At 55.8% G+C, this 17,664-nt stretch overlaps 7 protein-coding genes across 7 annotated transcripts; 3 read left to right on the forward strand and 4 right to left on the reverse strand.

The window, feature by feature from the left end:
• Positions 1–40: 40 nt before the first annotated feature.
• On the reverse strand, positions 41–1,162 carry EX895_005523 (uncharacterized protein; the record flags this gene model as incomplete). The annotated part of the gene is made up of 1 exon (XM_029886115.1): positions 41–1,162. One exon carries the CDS (start codon positions 1,160–1,162, stop codon positions 41–43), a length of 1,122 nt encoding a protein of 373 aa, XP_029737346.1.
• An 880-nt stretch (positions 1,163–2,042) lies between these two features.
• EX895_005524 (uncharacterized protein) lies at positions 2,043–2,694 on the forward strand (the record flags this gene model as incomplete). The annotated part of the gene is made up of 2 exons (XM_029886116.1): positions 2,043–2,399; positions 2,494–2,694. 2 exons carry the CDS (start codon positions 2,043–2,045, stop codon positions 2,692–2,694), a joined length of 558 nt encoding a protein of 185 aa, XP_029737347.1.
• Positions 2,695–3,681: 987 nt separating this feature from the next.
• On the reverse strand, positions 3,682–5,100 carry EX895_005525 (uncharacterized protein; the record flags this gene model as incomplete). Its single annotated transcript, XM_029886117.1, has 2 exons — positions 3,682–4,416; positions 5,044–5,100. 2 exons carry the CDS (start codon positions 5,098–5,100, stop codon positions 3,682–3,684), a joined length of 792 nt encoding a protein of 263 aa, XP_029737348.1.
• A 1,263-nt stretch (positions 5,101–6,363) lies between these two features.
• On the forward strand, positions 6,364–6,996 carry EX895_005526 (uncharacterized protein; the record flags this gene model as incomplete). Its single annotated transcript, XM_029886118.1, has 1 exon — positions 6,364–6,996. One exon carries the CDS (start codon positions 6,364–6,366, stop codon positions 6,994–6,996), a length of 633 nt encoding a protein of 210 aa, XP_029737349.1.
• A 265-nt stretch (positions 6,997–7,261) lies between these two features.
• Positions 7,262–12,793, reverse strand: EX895_005527 (uncharacterized protein; the record flags this gene model as incomplete). Its single annotated transcript, XM_029886119.1, has 1 exon — positions 7,262–12,793. The coding sequence occupies one exon, from the start codon at positions 12,791–12,793 to the stop codon at positions 7,262–7,264; it is 5,532 nt and encodes a 1,843-aa protein (XP_029737350.1).
• A 904-nt stretch (positions 12,794–13,697) lies between these two features.
• Positions 13,698–14,951, reverse strand: EX895_005528 (uncharacterized protein; the record flags this gene model as incomplete). Its single annotated transcript, XM_029886120.1, has 2 exons — positions 13,698–14,270; positions 14,862–14,951. 2 exons carry the CDS (start codon positions 14,949–14,951, stop codon positions 13,698–13,700), a joined length of 663 nt encoding a protein of 220 aa, XP_029737351.1.
• A 1,508-nt stretch (positions 14,952–16,459) lies between these two features.
• EX895_005529 (uncharacterized protein) lies at positions 16,460–17,418 on the forward strand (the record flags this gene model as incomplete). Its single annotated transcript, XM_029886121.1, has 2 exons — positions 16,460–16,610; positions 17,126–17,418. 2 exons carry the CDS (start codon positions 16,460–16,462, stop codon positions 17,416–17,418), a joined length of 444 nt encoding a protein of 147 aa, XP_029737352.1.
• Between the last annotated feature and the right edge of the window lie 246 nt (positions 17,419–17,664).

Raw genomic sequence — 17,664 nt, forward strand, 5'->3', positions numbered from 1 at the left:
AGTTAACAGCAACTCTCTGGCGCTCGAGCCGACGCTCGCCCTAGGAGAACCACTTGGACCCAATGTCGCCGATCTGCTTGCGCACCTTGTCCAGCGTCGGCGGCTTGGTGTACTTGGGCTCCGCGGTCTTGAGCACGTCCGTGTAGATGCTCGAGACGGTGGGTGCCGACGCGGGGGTCCACTGGGCACGCCAGAAGTGGATGCCCGCCGGGGTGAGTCCGTGCTGCGATGCAAAGGCGGCCAGGTTGAAGTCGTGTCGATCGGGCACCGGTGCGAGCTGTTGGAGATCGTGCGGCTGCTCGAAGAGCACAGTGACGTATCGGTGGTATTTCGTGCCCTGCTGCGGGTGCGGCGGGATCCAGTCCGCGTCGATTCCTGCCGTCAAATCCACGCTCGGGTCGGCCGTCGCGCTGAGCTCCAAACCGGTCTTGAGTGCCAGCAGACTCGTCTTAAACGTCTGGCGCTCCTCATCCGGCTGGTCTGGGTCCACAATCGCCAGCGTATACTTCTTGGTCTCGGTATGGAACACATTGACAGCCACCTCGGGCGGGTTGAGCGTCAAAGTCGGGTCGACAAATGCACCCACCAGCACCTCGCCCCCGCTGCTTGTGTGGTCCGTGAGGCCCTCACCCTGGCCGAAGCTGAGCTGCACGTCGGCAGTGGGTGTGATGCCGGGGAGGACGTCCGGGAAGACGTGCATGAGCGTGCACCGCTCCATGACTTTGGCGAGCACGCCCGAGTCTTTGCGCCACAGCCGCTCGCGCAGGTGTCGGAACGCCGGGTTGGACGCATCGTAGGTAGTGGCGGAAGAGGACTGGAACGCAGCGAGCGTGGCAGGGTCGTTAATGAGCGCGGCAATTTCGAGCGATTCTTTCAGCTGTGCTCGCTCGTCTGCAGAGAGATCAGCGTGGTCCTTGTCGAGCGATGCGATGCGGGTGCGGAGCGACGACGAGTGCGAGGCCAGGAAGGAGAGCGCTTCGTCGTATGCGGGAAGGACTCCTGGTTTGAGCAATGGCTGCCATGTTGACGTAGATGGTGTTGCTGATGAGGATGATGAGGAGGAGGAGGAGGAAGCAGCGGAGGAGCGGGAGGAGTGGGTGAAGCTGCGCTTGTGAGCGCGCAGTAGAGAGCGATAGGTCGCTCGCGAGGCTGATGCTGCCATTGTGTATGTGTGGCTCTGGTTGACTTGGCGGTGATGGTGATAGGGATGGTGAGCAGGCTTCTTCGGAAAAGCACGAGAGAGTGGACAGGCGAAGGCAGAAAAAGAAAAAGGTTCCGATCTCTGCTATTTTCCCTTCTTCCAACCGCACGAGACGGCGCGCTCCGACCGCCAATTATATCCTTTGCAAGACCAATTCTAAACGTGATCTCACACCAGCCGTTATTCGTGTTGGACACATACATCCGCGGAATCGGCCCAAGCTGACCTGAACTTTTTTTTGTCTCCGGCCAAGCCACGCGAGTGACAGTTGTGGAGGCACATTCACCCGTCAATCAACTTACAAGCTCGTGTTACCAAGAGCGACTCAAGATGATTCACCCCCCACGCTCGCTGCTCGAGAGCCATGCTGTCACTGGCGAAGAACGCTGACTGAGAGGCTCCGTAACGCAAGGAACGATTGCCGCTCGAAACACTTTGTCAGGCGTCGAGATCATCCTTGCCACTGCTTTGCACGCAACGACCATCACCATCGATCTCGGAATCACTCCAAGAAAGCGCAATGAGACTTGGCCCTATCGGATTAATCTCTCGCTCCATCACCACCACCTCTAGCAATACACCATCGACAAACAGCACACTTTTTACGCTACTCACCGTCTTGTCGCTCGCTAGCACATCTACTGCTGTTGGTACTGCTGCTTCTACCAACCTCGCCCTCGCGCGACTGCCTAGTTTCTACACAGCTGCTGCTAGCGGTGCACTTCTGCTCTCTACAGCCGCCCCTGTGTTCGCATCTGCAGCCTCGCCAATCGCAGCCTCTCAGCGACACTTTCGTCTGGGCCGACCTGCCGCCGCCTTAAATTCGCGTCCGTTCTCCACCATGTCCGCTCCCTCGCTCCCACCGCAGAAGGAGGCTTTTGCGGGGTACGAATCCTCGCCCGCGCTCGACCCAACTCCAGGAACTGCCCAGCTGATCCGCGACGCAATGGATCTCTTTGGCGCCAAGCCTTCTCCTGCGATCTTCACGCGCTGGTCGCCGAGCGCCGTGTTTGCGGATCCGATTTGCCACGCCGAGGGCCACCGCCAGTACCTCGCGCAGTGGTACGGCATGCCCGCCGCATTTGCGCAGAGCGAAACGCTCGAGTGGAAGCTGACCAAGCAGCACGAAGACACCGTCGAGTACGTCCAGAAGCAGCGCTACAAGGTCAAGGGCCTCGGCGTCACCAAGGACATGATTGTAAGCCGCCCTTCTCGTCTATCTCTCTTCTCGCTTTGTGTTCGTGGTGCTGATGATCCCGAGTCTTTGTTTTGTGTGTATCCTGTTGCGACAGTCAACCGTGGTCATGCAGCGCGATCCAACCACCAACAAGATCACCCGCTTCGAGGACCGCTGGAACCACAAACCCCTCGGCGGCTTCTTCAGCTGGCCCTTCAGGCGCCTCAATGCGTTCACCTTGCCCTTGCTCGTAGGCGTGCCCAACGAGACCAAGCAGGCCGTCGCACCCGGCCGAGCTGGCTCGAAGGATCTTTAGTACCACTTGTTCAGCTTATGTTTTGCGCTACGCCCATGTGAATCCCAGAAACTGCTACCTGCGGTTTCGGACGTGTGTGCGGTCGCTGGTGCTGATAAAGGTAGTATGGAGGTCACTTAAATCTTGAACAGAAACGACTTGGGCACCCGCTATCTCTTCTTGACCTGTCGCTCTTCGCGCAACTTCAACACGTTTCACAACACGTTAACAATGATCACTGCTCGCATCTTCTCTCACACAACACCACCGATGAAAAGGACATGCAAGGGTATCATTCCAAGTGAGGGTATCAACTAATCCAAGCGCCAACCAAAAGCAAAACACAAAACGTCAGCATCGCCATCCACGATCGCGCATTGAAGAGCGAGGTGAGAGGGGTTTGTGCTGGGGTGGTCGGTCTCCAACGTCTTTGTATGCAAAAGACTGGATTCAGTATGGGTGCCCTGAAATTGGGTTTAGTGGCAGGGCGGATTCGCCATGGCTTTGTACGAAGACCGTCGTGATATTGGTTGAAACTCATCATTGTAGTTTGCCTCTTGGCGTTTGGTAAGACCGACGACCCGTAGCAAAGCCCCAAGCACCTCTCTTTCTCTCTCTGCTACTTAGTTTACTGTATAGCTCGTACTTACGTTCTGTTGCCGTGCTGTACGTGCACCGAGGTACTGCGTTTGGAGTCGGTACGGGGGGTATAACTAGAGGCGATGTGAGACAAGAGGTATTGTCAGTCATATTCCTTCTTTCTGACATGCTAGGGGAGCGTTCCCTTAGCGATACGGCAAGAGCGGTCGAATGAAGCGTAGAAGCTCATTAATCAGCCTTAAAAGTGTCCTTCATGGAGCAATATCGGACGGTAATTTCCAGCATCCTCCCGCAGGAGAGATACAAAGATAATCTTTGCCAAACGCATTCGATCCGTTGCTCTTGTCGCATCCCAATTCGCCCTTGCAAGGTCGAACAGCAGAGAGAGAGAGAGAACTTACTGTTTGTTCACGAAGTGGCCTTGACCTTGCGCGAGTGCGCACGCGGCGAAGAAGCACCCGTCTTGGTCAGTTCGCTTTTGCCGCCGAACTTCCTGGGGAAAGACGACGCCGTTGAGGGTAGAGCAGCAACGCGACGCAGCGCCTTCTCCATCTCGTTGACCAGCGCCTCCATATGCTTGGCGTAAGCCGTAGGATTGGCGACAAGCATGAGCACGTTCCTGCGCAGATCCAGTTTGCGTTCAACGTCGAGCTCGGTATCTTGCAGACGGAAGATAGCCATTCGAAGCGCAGCCACCAGCCTAGTTCTGGCACGATGCCGAATCACGGCGCGCTTGTGGATGCGTTTCTTGGACGCTAACACAAAAACACGGAGAATCGGTCTAGTCGCAATGCTGTTACCGACGCTCGGCAACTCGTGAGCTGGTGAGACAGGCTCCCATCGATCTACGCCGTCCTGCCCTTGCTCTTGCTCTTCACCAACAGTCTTATTTGGTGAAGACGAAGCAGGGTACAACGGTGGACAGAGATGCCGGCGTTGATGCGTGGACGGGTCGGGTGGCATCGGGAGCCAGTGTGGAAGCAGCCGGCTTTCGACGATGCACCCTTCCCCGTCAACCAAATGGCGAGGAAACTGCTTTAGGATCATGGTAAAGTCCGGGCTGCTGTATGTAGAATTGCCTCTATCCGGAGTAAAGAAGGCAGCGGCAGACGATTGCAGGCTGACGTGTCGTAAAGGCTTGATCTGCAAAAACGTATCAACACGATCGTCGAAACATGTTAGTCAACCGACGCTCTGCTTTTTCATGTCATGGAAGCGTGCCACGAGTGCGACAACAAGATGGAAAGAGCGCGAGAAGGAAAGAAATGTGGCCAGACCCTAGGTTGTAGCCTCAAACAAGCATCGGTACATAGTACCTGACTCCAAGTGCTATGAAATTAGGGTGCCAGCCCAAGTACATTCATCCCGGCACATCCCTCTCTGCCAAACCTGAACCACTCTCGAGAGAGCAGATCAGGCGGCTAAAAGGGAGCGCAACACAGGCGAAGAGGTGACAAGGGCACATTGATCTAGGCAAAAGCCGCCGCCAGGGTTGTCGCGTTTTTTACACTTCCACTCGCCCGCCCGCAAAGGCAGGCTCATGGCTTCCTCATGTGTCGAGGATGTCGCTCCCAATCAGACGATAATGTGCTAGGGACGCGGAATCAAGCCCGTAAAGGCTCAACCGCGCCGCGTGCACCGGCGCCAAATAAATAGACAGAAAGGAGCAATCACGATGGAAAGGTCCGAGTGTCGAACAGAAAAGAAAGGGAAGGGGAGATGGAACAAGGAATGGGAACGGAACAGCTTGGGGAAGAATCACAAACTTACCAGAATCCTAGGCCGAGGTATGGAGGGAGCTTGCGAAGCAAAACTTCGTATCGACATTGCTTGTCTCGGCCAAATGCAATGGTGCAATGCGTACCTCGACAGCGGCATAACGGAACGAACGCATTGCATCGTGTCGGAAACGAGCTTTCCAGGTCTATTCCGAGCGAAGGAGGAAGAGCAACAATCGCCCACCAATGATCAGCAAAACGATGTCGAATCAAGGGGCACTGGAGCATCTTGATTGCGCACAGCACGTATAGCATCGCAGCTTGTTGCAGCAGCGAAGAGCAGCAGACCGTGCGACGTAGAATCAGTAAGCTTTGCGAAGTTAACGCGAACCAAGACCGCGAGACTCTAGTTTGTAAATGCTATAGCATCCTTTTGTGCGTCGGAATGGACGGTGCTGTCTTCACTTCGTACGTGCGATGCTGTGCTGTGCTGTCACCCGAGAGATTTAGATGTCTTTGGCAGGTCGAATTTGAAACACACCTCTAGAAAAGCGTCTGATGGGATCCGTGGGTGTTCGAGAGGGTATACTGGAGCTGGTTGAACGAACACTTCTATTCCGAGAACAATGCGCACAAGAAGCAAGTCAGTGCCAGTCCTTTCTTCCTCGTGTGCATATTGCAGGTTCTCGTTTCTGATCATATGATTCGTGTATAAATTTGATGGATACGCAATCATAGACATCATGCGTGGGGTTGTGTGTAATCCTACAAGAAACCCAGACTTGCTGGTGGCAGGACACTTACAATTAGAGAGCACTGCCTGCTATGTGGATCGGGAAGAAAGTTGTTGAAGCAGGTGAAGGTTGCACCGACCTGCGGGCAAACTTGCGACCATGGCGATAGGGGATGAATGATGATGATGATGATGGTGATGCGGTGAGAAGCAGGAGACTGGATCTTTGAGTTGGATTTGAACCACAAATTTTTCATTTTCCTCTTCTCACGAGTTCAAGGTAGAAGAACAGGAAAACTGCGGCTGGCCAGTCAGAATGCTCGCACGATAGAGCGGCCGTTTGCAACGAAGAGAAATGAAGAACCGAAAAAAAGCCTCGTGATCGGCAAAAGGTTGAAAGGCCCAAAATTACAAATTTGTTAGACCCTTCAACGCTTTGGATTCGGTGGGCTTTTAATCGAAAATTTAAGAGTATAGCGGCGTTTTGACGAATCTTCTTGCAATTTTCGACTTTTCCTTTTTTTAGGGCAGATGTTCTCCACGCTTGAACTTGTTGGAGGATCATCATCAACTCGTGCTTCATCTCTCTCCTCACCATCATCGTCACCCTTCAACCCCGCCACTCTACCCACACGCAAAATGGCCAAAGACGAATCTAAAAAGGAGAAGAAATCCAAGCGCAAGTCCGACGTGGCTGCCATGGATGTCGACGTGACCGACGTCGAAGCCTCCCCATCCAAGAAGGACAAGAAGGACAAGAAGGAAAAGAAGATCAAGGTCGAGGTGGACGTTGATGCTGGATCGGATGATGAAGAGGCGGAATCCTCGTCCCTCGACATTTCCGAAATCGCTCAACCTCTGGCGCAGCCCAAGATGAGCAAGAAGCTCTTCAAGCTCACCAAAAAGGCGTCCAAGTCGCGCGGTCACGTCAAGCGCGGGGTCAAGGAGGTCGTCAAGGCTCTCCGAAAGGGCGAGAAGGGCCTTGTCGTCTTGGCAGGCGACATTTCGCCCATCGACATCTTGTCCCACATCCCCGTCCTCTGCGAAGACACCAGCAACCCATACATCTTTGTCAGCTCCAAGGAGTCCCTGGGCGCAGCAAGCGCAACCAAACGCCCCACGAGCTGCGTCATGATTGTCCCCGGTGGCGGCAAGAAGGCGGCTGCCAAGGGCAAGGACGCAACAAAGCCAAAGGAGGACTACTCGGACGACTACGCCAGCCTGCACAAGCAGATCCAGGCTCTCAGCGATGAGGTCGCCATGGCCATCTAAACATTTCTGCTTCCACCCCTCCCTCAGCCACTACCCCATTGCATTCTTTCTCTCTTGCTATTTCGACGTTCTCTCTCTCTCAAGTCTCTACGTGTTTTCTGTACATTAGATCTACCTGTCGGATCCGCCTCAATGCCGACATCCAGGCGCGAATACGATTACTTCTCTCGGCACACCCTCACGGACTGTGTACTCTGCGTTCCATATTCGTTCAAAGTAACATTGATGTTTTCACCGGTTTACGGAGACTGAGATTGTTGAGGGATCATCCGCGTTGCTGTGATGAGCCCTGTTGTCCATGCAACCGCTTGAGCATCCCCTCTGCGCTGTTGCCAGACACATTCGAAAAGCCTGAGACTCCTGAAACGGTCGACTCTGGTGTGCCCCTGTGCGTTTGCCCTTCGGAGCTTCCCTCGTGCATCGGCGCAACGGCCTGGAACAACGACGGACGTGGTTGTGAACTGCGACCCGAGCTGGATTTGCCTATCGTTGTTCTCTCACTCTCGCTCGGAATGGGTGCAAAGGGAGGCGCTTGCACCGCCTGCGATGCGGCTCCGGTGAAGCGGCCCAACGTCTGGCTCAAGAACGACGGCTTCTGCGTCGAGGCAAGCTTCGGTCGGCTTGATGACGCTACTGTACCGCTATTCGTCCCGCTCAAGCTGGGCGATCGCCAAGTTTGTCTCGGCACCGACGAGAAGCCTGACTCATCAGAACGATCTTGACCCACTGAAGGCGAAGCTGGGCCAGCGAGTGAACTTGATGAAGAGAAAGACGAGGGGAACGCACCTGGGATCGCGTGCGCCGCCGTCACAGCCGTCGTCGCAACAGATGTCGAAGACGAAGCCTGTCGACGATGCGCGCCGGCTTGTCCGCTCGTGTCAAATACAATGCTTCGCCCATTGATGCGAATGCCTCCCGGCTGGTTGCTTGCCGATGCCGCCGACGCTGACGATGTCGTGCGCTGCGAAGCCCTAGAGACTGCGTCGCTGGGCCAGCGTTGCACCTTGGGCGCTTCCATTCTACCCGTATCACTGTCATCTTTCTCCGCTCCCCCGTTGGTCGTTGCTGTCGCAGAGGAGCTAATGTACAGGCTCGATTTACGTCGCGCCTGTCCCCGTCCCAGCTTACCCATCCCATCTCGATCAGCTGGCAACGACGCTGGCCCAGGAGATTGGGAAAATGGGTTCGACACGGCCGTGTCCGACAGATCAGAATGCAGTGCTCGTGATGTACGGATGGTGATGCCTTCCGACCGGCTCTGTGATGCAGGTGCAGAAGTGATGCCGCGCCCGTCGAAAGATCCAGCCTCGGGACTTTCGGTCCCGTCATGGTGCCTAGCGACCGCGCGACCGGAGGGCGAGCCAGTCTGTGTTCGCCCTGTAGCATCGAAGCGCCGCTTATTGGGAGTACGGCCAAAAGCAGGAGCAATCGTGGCATGTTCAATCAGTGTGGATCGACGACTCGTGGAGCCTGTCGTGCTCGAAGCATCTCCATCGTTACCATTGCGGAGGCGGGCGCCGGACTCTTCCGCGATGCCTGTGATATTGCGCGACGGCCACTGTGCAGTGTTCGCTGAAGCTGACGAGCTTGCCCTCCAGCGTCCAATTGCGCTGCTACCACCACCTCCACCGCTGGGGAGTGCTCCCTCGGTCCGGAACGATGAGGCGGGAGAAGCGCTCCGCAAGGCGCGCGTCAGACCCGATGCTGACGCAGAAGCGCGCGAATCTACATTCGCACTTGGCTGTTGTATCTTGTCGCCTTTGTCAGCGGAAACTGATGCTGAGAGCACCGCTGCCGATCCGAGGCGGGGCGAAGTATCTGGCGTTTGCATGGGAGGTGTCGACTGATCCGCAAAATCGGGCTTATCTGACTGCAGCGAAAATCCGCTAGTCTCGGCGGCAGGATCCACATCCGGAACGGCCGGGTCCTCCTCCACACCTTCCGGTACCATGCTCCCCTTGGTCGGCGTGCTCTCAAGCTGCGAAGGCTCGGCTATCACAGGCGCTGCTTCCTCCGACGCTGAAGCCTTGTTGTCGTCGACAAGACCTTTGAGAACGGTCACCGCACTTTCGCTCTGACTTCTGGGATAACTGGGCGCCTCCTTCTTGTGCGGAGATCGAGTGTGGCCATTGCTGGCATCAGTTCCTCCGCCGACCGCAGCCGACGAGCTTTTGCGGCTCCTCAGAGCAGGTGGCGCGGAACTGTGGCCTCCGTACGTCTCTACATCGAGCATAAAGAAGCGAACGCCTTCGGGGAGTCTGAATGGGTTGGGATCCTCATCCGACTCGTCCTCGTCGTCGTCCTTGCCTGTTTGGCGGTCGCCAGCGACAGGTACCACCTTGTTGTTGATGCTCGTGATACGTGCAACAATCCACTCCTTTGTCCGTAAGTGTTCTGCCAGAGGGCCTTTGGCGTTGAGGAAAAAGTGTGGAAAGCTGATGTTGAATGCGGCCCACGGCTTAACTGCCAGGTTCGAGCTACGAGTCGGCAGGAAGAGCGCCAAGTCGCCGACCTGAAAGTTCTTGAATGCAATCTTTTCTCTGGCAGCGTGGTTGGCTTTGTTGGTCTTGTCGTTGGCCGACTTCCAAGCCCTTTTCCATTTGCGCACCACGATATTGAGCGATTCAAGCTTGCCCTTGACTTCGTCGTACATCTCGGACACGTCAAACGCTCGCAGCGCTTCAAGTGTCGTTTCGAAGGTGGCGCCCTCGGCTTCGGCATCAAAGGCATCCAGTGCAGCCTGACGCTGCGATTCAGAGAGCTCGGATACGGACAGGCTGCCTGTCGACGCAGCGATAGCACGCTGTGCAGCAGCAGCTGCGCCTGACGGCGAAATCGCTGGCGCAGGCGTGGATGCGGTGCCTGCGATAGTCTCATCGGTGGCCTGTACGGGACCCGAAGACGACGTCTGACGAGACGAGGAGTGAGAAGGCATGGCTCGCACTGTTCTGCGCAGCAGGCTTGTTTTAGCCAGCAAGCCACGGGTGCGCTCGAGCAACTGCTGTCGACTCGCTTCCGCTTCTCTGCGCGCGGATTCGGCCTCGTCGGCGAGTTCCTTTGCATGCTCCATCTCTTTGACGATCTCCTCGTGCGCAACATCGGCTGCTTTCAATTGACCGCGAAGCAGCTCGATCGCCTCGCGATCGGGAATGCGACTCTCCTCCGCCCAAGTTGCGATGGCAGCCTGTTTTTCGAGCAGCTTCTCCTTGGCATCCAAGTCGTCTTTGAGCGCTCGCACCTTTTCTTCCAAGATGGCACGGTCGCCATCCGCTTCAGCACGGTATGATCGGATCTGGCGCTCTTTGGCTGCTTCGACCTCTGCCGCTGCCTCCCGCGCTTTCGCCGCTTCGGCATGTGCATTGGACAGCTGCTCGGTCAACTCGTCGATTCGAGCCTGGGTAGTGCGCAGTTCACCCTCGGCGCTGGATCCTTCGCTAAGCAGAGCCTCAATACGGTTGCTGGCATCTATGCGTGCGCTCTTGGCTTCCTCAAGCTCGACGTGGAGCTCGTGAGCTTGTGCTTCCAGCTCGGCAACACGATCGGCCTCTTCCATCGCTTCTTGCTTGGCTTCAGCTTCGGTTCGATGACTTTGCTCCAGGTCTCGGCGTAGCTGATTGACTTCATCGACCATGTTGAGACGACGCTCCCTCTCGAGCTCGAGATCAGCTGTTAATGTATCGACGAGACCGCGATTTTCGCGCTTTTCCGCCTCGAGTTTGTACACGTCGGCTTTGCCTGACTCCACCTGGCGCTTGAGGGTCTCGATATCAGCTTTGAGGCCAACAATGCGCGTCTCATTATCCGCCTTGAGCATCCTCTCTGCTTCTTCCTTGGCAGACTTGGCCGCAGCGAGCTCGGCACGAAGTTGCGCCAACTCCTGATCGTTAGCGCCCGCGAGGGATGCAGTGAGGCGCTGACGACGACGCAGGCGCTTTCTGGCTCGGATCGAGGTGTCGGATCCACTCTCATCGCCGTCCTCATCAGAGGCCTCTTCTTCGTCGTCGTTGCGGTTGAGCAGCTGGTCGTTGACAAGATTGATGAACTCATCGTCCAGATCTTGCAGTGCTGCAGCAAGAGCCTGAAGTGCGGCTTTGACTTCCGGAATTGGGCTGTCCGCACCCTCGACGCCGTCCGAATCTTCGCGCAGCCTTTGGTCGACCTGATCCAGCAGCTCATAGAGCGCTTGCAAGTCGGCGAGCCCCAGGTCAGCCATGCCTTCACTGCTGACGCGCGGTGTAGTGATCTCGAGACTAGGCGGCTTATCTTCCATGCCCTTGACCTCCCAGGGCAAGAGCGAAGAGACGTCGCTGCGGTAGAATTGCCTCCGCTTCCATTCGGACGCCGAGACCTTGGCCATGAGCTCGGCGAGCGACTGCGACTTGCCGAGAAAGTGTTTGGCGAATTCGCGGCGCCGCACCACCTCGACCACCGTAGCTCCATAGGCCCAGAGCATGTTTTTGAGGCGGTGGAGGTGCTTGAAGCCATCGAGCTTATTGGAATGAAGATCGGCATCGACGGCGGCCAGCAAGGAGCCTGTCTCGGTGAATTCGGACTGGATGCCCGAGATGTCGATGAGCAGATGGAGACTGCGCTCCAGGATATCGTTGCGGTCCTGTGTCAAGCGTTGGACGCCCTCGCGCACCACTTCGTCGAGCAATATGAGCTCGTTTGCGCTGCGAGCGATCTCGTCAAAGGTTTCTGCGTCGATCTTGTCGGCCACGGGCCAGCCTTGCGAGTCTGGCGAGCAGGTCGAGTGGATGAATGCATGAAGCTGTCGTGTGCGAGCTTCAGCTTCGACGACGCGCTGATATGTCTCGTCGGCGACTTCTGGCGTTGTGGATTCGACTTCCTCGGACAAGCCCAGCGTGTCGTTGCGAATGAGCGATAGATCCGATTCGATGCGTTCGATGCGTTCGCGGAGCTCAGTGTATACGCGATTGCAGGCATCTGCGACGGCGCTCATCTTGGACTTGCTGATGTAGTCGCCGAGGGTGCGATGTTTTTGCTTGGACACGGCAGACTGTCCGTTAGTGTTGCCGTTGTGGGCCGGGGTGGAGGAGGAGGCGGCTGCAGCAGCGTTGGCCATCTGCGCGCTGGTGGACTGGAGGCGGGGATGGATGGACACCATGGCAAGAATGCGTAGATCGCGTTCGTAGCCCTGCAGCAAGCTCTGCATCCGCTTGAGCTCCTTCTGTGCGACATCGTCGATGAGTGCCTTGGCTCCCTTTTCGATATTGTCGGCATGATCTCGGAGGTTAGCCAAGGCCACTTGGAGACTGCGAGAGATGAGTGTGATGTGCTCGAGCAGGTCACGGCAGGAATGCTCGTGAGTCGCAACGAGCGTGGCCATTTCGGCTGACCATGCCACGAGCGCTTCGAGCGACTTGGGCGTGGGTGGGAATGAAAGCTCGGCATCGGGGATGGTGAGCACTGGCGCGAGAGCGGTTTGCTCGGCAAGCTCGGCGGCGAGCTCCGTGGGATCGGTGTAAAGGAACTCGCGGTTGTAGACGAAAAACTCGTGTGCATCTTGGTGCATAGATGAGGTGGAAGGTGGGGGTTGGGCGACAGCTGTAGATGCAGATGCTGAGGGTGAAGTCGCAGTAGCAAGTTGCTGGATGATGCGATCGAGCAGCTCCTGTTTGAGCTGGCTGCCATCCGAAGTCATGCAGATGATAGCGTCGGAGGGGATCTCGGTGGCAAGTGAGAGGCAGTCGAGGAGGTCATCGAGTGACGCGAATTGCGAGAGCGGCTGATTGACCACGATGGAGCGGCCATCGTAGGCCCTTATGACCCTCATGATGGGCGGCGGAGGCGGGGTAGCACAGCTGGGCTGGCCAGACCCGTCAGCAGCAGCAGTGACAGCAGCCCCGGTAATGCCAGCAGGGGCAATAAGATGCTGTTGGACGCTCGATGTGGTTCGGAGCAAGTTTGAGGGCTAGCAGCGAGATGATACAATGTGATGGCAACAGCAAAGTCGATTCTGTAGTTCGTTGATGAGGACCCTGCTGCCACGCAGAGTGGAGGTTGCCCCAAGCGTGAAAAGAAGAGGAACTCGCACCAGGCCTAACACGCACAAACAGTCCCAAAATCCCGTAAGGATGGGCAGCGCAGCACACTTTTTATGCATCGTCGACTCAGCCTTGGCTCTTTGACACGAATGGCAACACAGTGAGAGAGCCACGGACAGATGCGTGCTTTTCATGAATCGTTTCGCATTCTCATCACAGCCACAAGTGTGCTCCGCTGACCGTTCGAGAGTGTGATAGATGCTGATGTTTGCTGCCTGACTCGTCGGCTGCATGCTGGAGTTGGCTCCGATTTCAGTGAAAGAGGAGGCCGCTGGCAATGGGTTCTCCTCTTCAGGCACAGTATCACCCTGGCTTTGACCTGGATCAGTGCCGACGTCATCTGTATGTTATAGGCATAGCCACTATCCCAGCCTCCAACTGTGGCCCCACACACACGCGCGCGCGCACACACGACCGAAAAGAGATGGTACAGAAAAGCATGGATCAGATTGCATCTAAAACATGGCATTTTGGAAGAGGACTCAAACACTAGGTGCGGTGATTGAATCGAGGAAAACCACAGCGCATTGGCACGAGACAGCGATGATGGCAAGTCGATGAGAGCCGCTACCATCGTCGTTCCGGGCCTACACCGCTGCTTGCAGCGAGCAGATGTAAAGGGGGCAGACCCATTTACTTCTGGGCAGCAACACGGGCCTGGAGACGGAGGTTCTTCTCAAGGGGACCGTGGTTGTTGATGTACTGAAGGTAGCAGCCGTCCTTGAGGATACGGTTCGACTCCTTGGCCTCGGCGTACTGCTCGCGGTTCATGTTGGTGAAACCCCACTTCTTGGAGATGATGATCTTCTGACGACCAGCGAACTTGTATCGCGATCGGCGGAGGGCCTCGAGAACAACGGCCTTGTTGCTGTCACGGGTGCGCACCGAGAGCAGAATCTGGCCAATGTTGACACGGGCAACGGTGTCGTAGGGCTTACCGTAAGCACCACGCATACCGGTCTGGAGCCTATCGGCACCAGCGCACGAAAGCATCTTGTTGATACGGATGACGTGGAACGGGTGAACACGGACACGCAGGTGGAACGAGTCCTTGCCCGAGGTCTTGGTGATGTACTTGTTGGCACAGATACGGGCAGCCTCTAGAGCCTCCGAGGTGATCTGCTGGTGCTCGTCGCAGACGAGGTGGGCGCAGAAGGGGAAGTCATCGACGGAAGCCTTCTTGCGGCCAAGGTCGTAGATGCGGATCTGTGGGGCGAGTCAAGTCGAAGCGTTGGGCAACGGCGGCAGATGAGGAAGAAGGTCAGTATTCAATGTCGAGAGGGGTGAGCCAACGTTCATGGGACAGCAGACGATCCAGTGTGCCGGAGAACCTCCTACAGCTTTAGTCCTAGAGGAGACGTCGACGACCGATCCATTTCTTGGCGCTTTGAAGACCAGTCCAACTCTTTTGCTTCCAGTGTTTCCTTCTGCGTCGTTGGTAGGTTGGTATGGCAATACCATTGCTGAGAGCCTTTGCACTATCCGCCTTCCAGACCTGCAAGTCTAGACCGAACGAACTCCAAATCACCGAAAGCTATTTGCCATGCCCCTTCATCGTCCATCTTCGAGATATACAGTGCTGAGCCAATCCTTCCAATCCTGTAGTCCATCATGGTGTGTTGGTCATGCAGTGAGGGATCTTCTCGCCAAAAACGTGATGAAGATCTCAAGTCTGGTTTCTGATTCCATCCTGCTGTTGACGACGTCTGTCCGTTTAGAATGCACATCCTCCTTTGCTCGGCCGTTTGCTGACCGACACAAATGGATCGTCTATGCTGCTGAGCTGTGCAAACTTACCTTGGGGTCGGGCACACCACGGTTGTACCTCGACTTGGGGAACGGCTTGTTCTTGCAGTAGCGGTAGCAGCGAGCAGGTCGTCGTCCCATCTTGAATAACTGATGAGTGTGAGTGTTGAGTTGGTGTGGTGGTGGATTGGATGGAGATCAAAGGTCGAGAGGGGAACCAAGTCAGTCTTCCGGAGATTGGCTGAAGGAACAGACTTCTCGAAAGGTGCGCTGGAGTCTGCCAAGAAGTTGGTGCTCGGTATATGTAGCGTTTCGGATACTGCTGCTGAGAGAAGTGGTGTGGACGTCGGCGATAACTTACCTTTCTTGAAGGGGTGATGAGTGGGTGGAGGAAGAGAGGTTGGAGGCTTGGGAGCGATTCGACAAACCACTCAGCTCGCTGGTGCAGTCTCTCTCGACCTGGGACTCAGCACTTTGCGATACAGTCGCTGCTGCCTTGGTTTTGGCCTCTCGCCTTACCTCTGCGGAATGCTCTCTCAGTCCTCTGTGATGGCGTGCCCTGCGACGGGCTTGTCTCACTGCGCTCTGTAACTGCGAAAGTGACTCTACTGGCTGTCGAGCCGAGTTTCTCTTATCCCCGACTGAGGCAACGGCAATGTATCGAAGGGAGACTGATTTACTGGCTGTGTCCGTGTCAAATTACAGGGAGACGAGGTAAAATAGATCGGTGAGCGAGACAACACGTGACTCCGGCCGCCAGAACTGGAAAACCTTTTGTAGTTGTCTTTTCTTTTCGAATCCTTCGATTTAAATTTGTATTCTCTCTTTCCTTTCCGCTACTGACCGAGCAGCAGAGCACCAGCAGCCCTGAGGTGGCCAGCACAAGTCGAAGCCCAATGCGGAGAGACTGCGAGGGCTTAGAGACAGCTGTTGGCTGCTGGCAAATTGAGTACAAAAATTGGACTGCCCACAGCCATGATTGAGACGCAGAGAGCAAGAAAAACGTAGGGAGACTTGGCTGTTGTGTGCCAGAGAAAGGAACGAGTCGCTCCCTCGGTTGGCTGTGAGAGTGTGAGTTGCGTGCGGTGAGAGATTCGAGATTGAGGTCGACATCGTTGCTTGCAATCGCTTCTTCCACCTTACCATCAAGGCCAACCCCCATACACACGTCAAGGTTAGTAGTCGCATCAACACGTTTACCAGCTTCAGGCTCGCCGCATAGAGCACCAATCGTCATCGTCCTTGACACGATCGGCAGCGCCATTCCAGCAAAGCCATCATCACATCGGCAACAGAAGAAGGACGTACGAGGCTGGAGATACGGCCGTTCAGTAACGCACCGTTTGGAGGAACAGGATCGCCTAGCTTGTGATGGTGTAGATGTGATGTTACCGTGCTGGCGAGCTTGTAACTTGGATCAAGCGATGTATACACAGATCCACAAGGTCGACTCATACTGACAGGCTTCTTTTCGTTTTCATGACACCGCTATTCCTCTCGAAAATTCGACGTTACTCTTCACCCAACTCGCTGCATCCTCTCGATTCTGCCCAACTTCTGCATGGCCTCTTTTTCCACAACCACCACCACCACTCTATACGCTCTGCACCTATCGACCTTTCTTTACACCACCTTTCACCACCAAAAAGATGCCTACCCACCTTTCCAAGACCCGAAAGCACCGTGGACACGTTTCCGCCGGTAACGGTCGTGTCGGCAAGCACCGCAAGCATCCAGGTGGTCGTGGTCTCGCCGGTGGTCAGCACCACCACCGCACCAACATGGACAAGTACCACCCTGGTTAGTATCGCCTAGCAGCAGTTGCACCTTTGATCTCCGTCGTTCGCCCAGCATCTCAGAGCAGAGAGGTACTCGCATAGGCAGCAGCATAGTATGGGGCAGAGATGGACAAAAGGAAAAACAGACTTAAACGCAGACGCGCAAATTGGAAGCATAGATAACGCCTGGGTGATTTAGGATAACAAGGCAAGGTCACGAAGGAGTGCTACGGCCCATCTGTTGGGTTATGTTCGACCTGGCGGTCGACCTTGGTTCTTCAGCTGATGTATCCAGGTGAACTCCAAAAGTGGGCTCTGCCTCGCATGACAGACCAATCATTGACAACAGGAACGAAGGGCAAATTCGGGATGATCGACGTTTTGGAGGGCAATGATTGGATTCTTCATCTGCTCTAGGCTATTCAGCGAACGGCGGGATCAAATCGCACCTCGACACACCGCTCCGAACATTTTTTTGCTGACTTTCCAATTCCCCCTTTGTTACCTCCTACTCGATCCCGATCCCAATCCCAACAGGTTACTTCGGTAAGGTCGGTATGCGCCACTTCCACTTGACGCGCAACTCGTCGTTCCGCCCCGTGGTCAACCTTGACAAGCTCTGGACGCTCGTCCCCGCCGAGCAGCGCAAGGGTCTCACTGCCAACTCCACCGAGGTGCCCGTCATCGACACGCTCGCCGCCGGTTACGGCAAGGTGCTCGGCAAGGGCCGTCTTCCCGCTCTTCCGTGCATCGTCAAGGCTCGCTGGGTGTCGTCGCTTGCCGAGAAGAAGATCAAGGAGGCCGGCGGTGTTGTCAAGCTCGTTGCTTAAAGAAAACGCTTGTTTTCCTTTCGCGGCTTTCTGAGATACACACGTTTTGCTCTCTTTCTTTCGGTCCTTTGCATATTCACCGTCCCACACGCACTTCTAGGCGGATTGTCGAGGCAATTTCGCTGCCTTTGACGGATCACCTTCATGTACCTTTACACACACTCTCGTCTGTCGAGTGTTCCTCGACACACACACACACACAAAAATATCAATAACGATATCAGTCGCGCACAGAATCCCGCTCTC

Source organism: Sporisorium graminicola, chromosome SGRAM_7 (assembly GCF_005498985.1).
Source record: "Sporisorium graminicola strain CBS 10092 chromosome SGRAM_7, whole genome shotgun sequence".
Lineage (NCBI taxonomy): Eukaryota > Fungi > Basidiomycota > Ustilaginomycetes > Ustilaginales > Ustilaginaceae > Sporisorium > Sporisorium graminicola.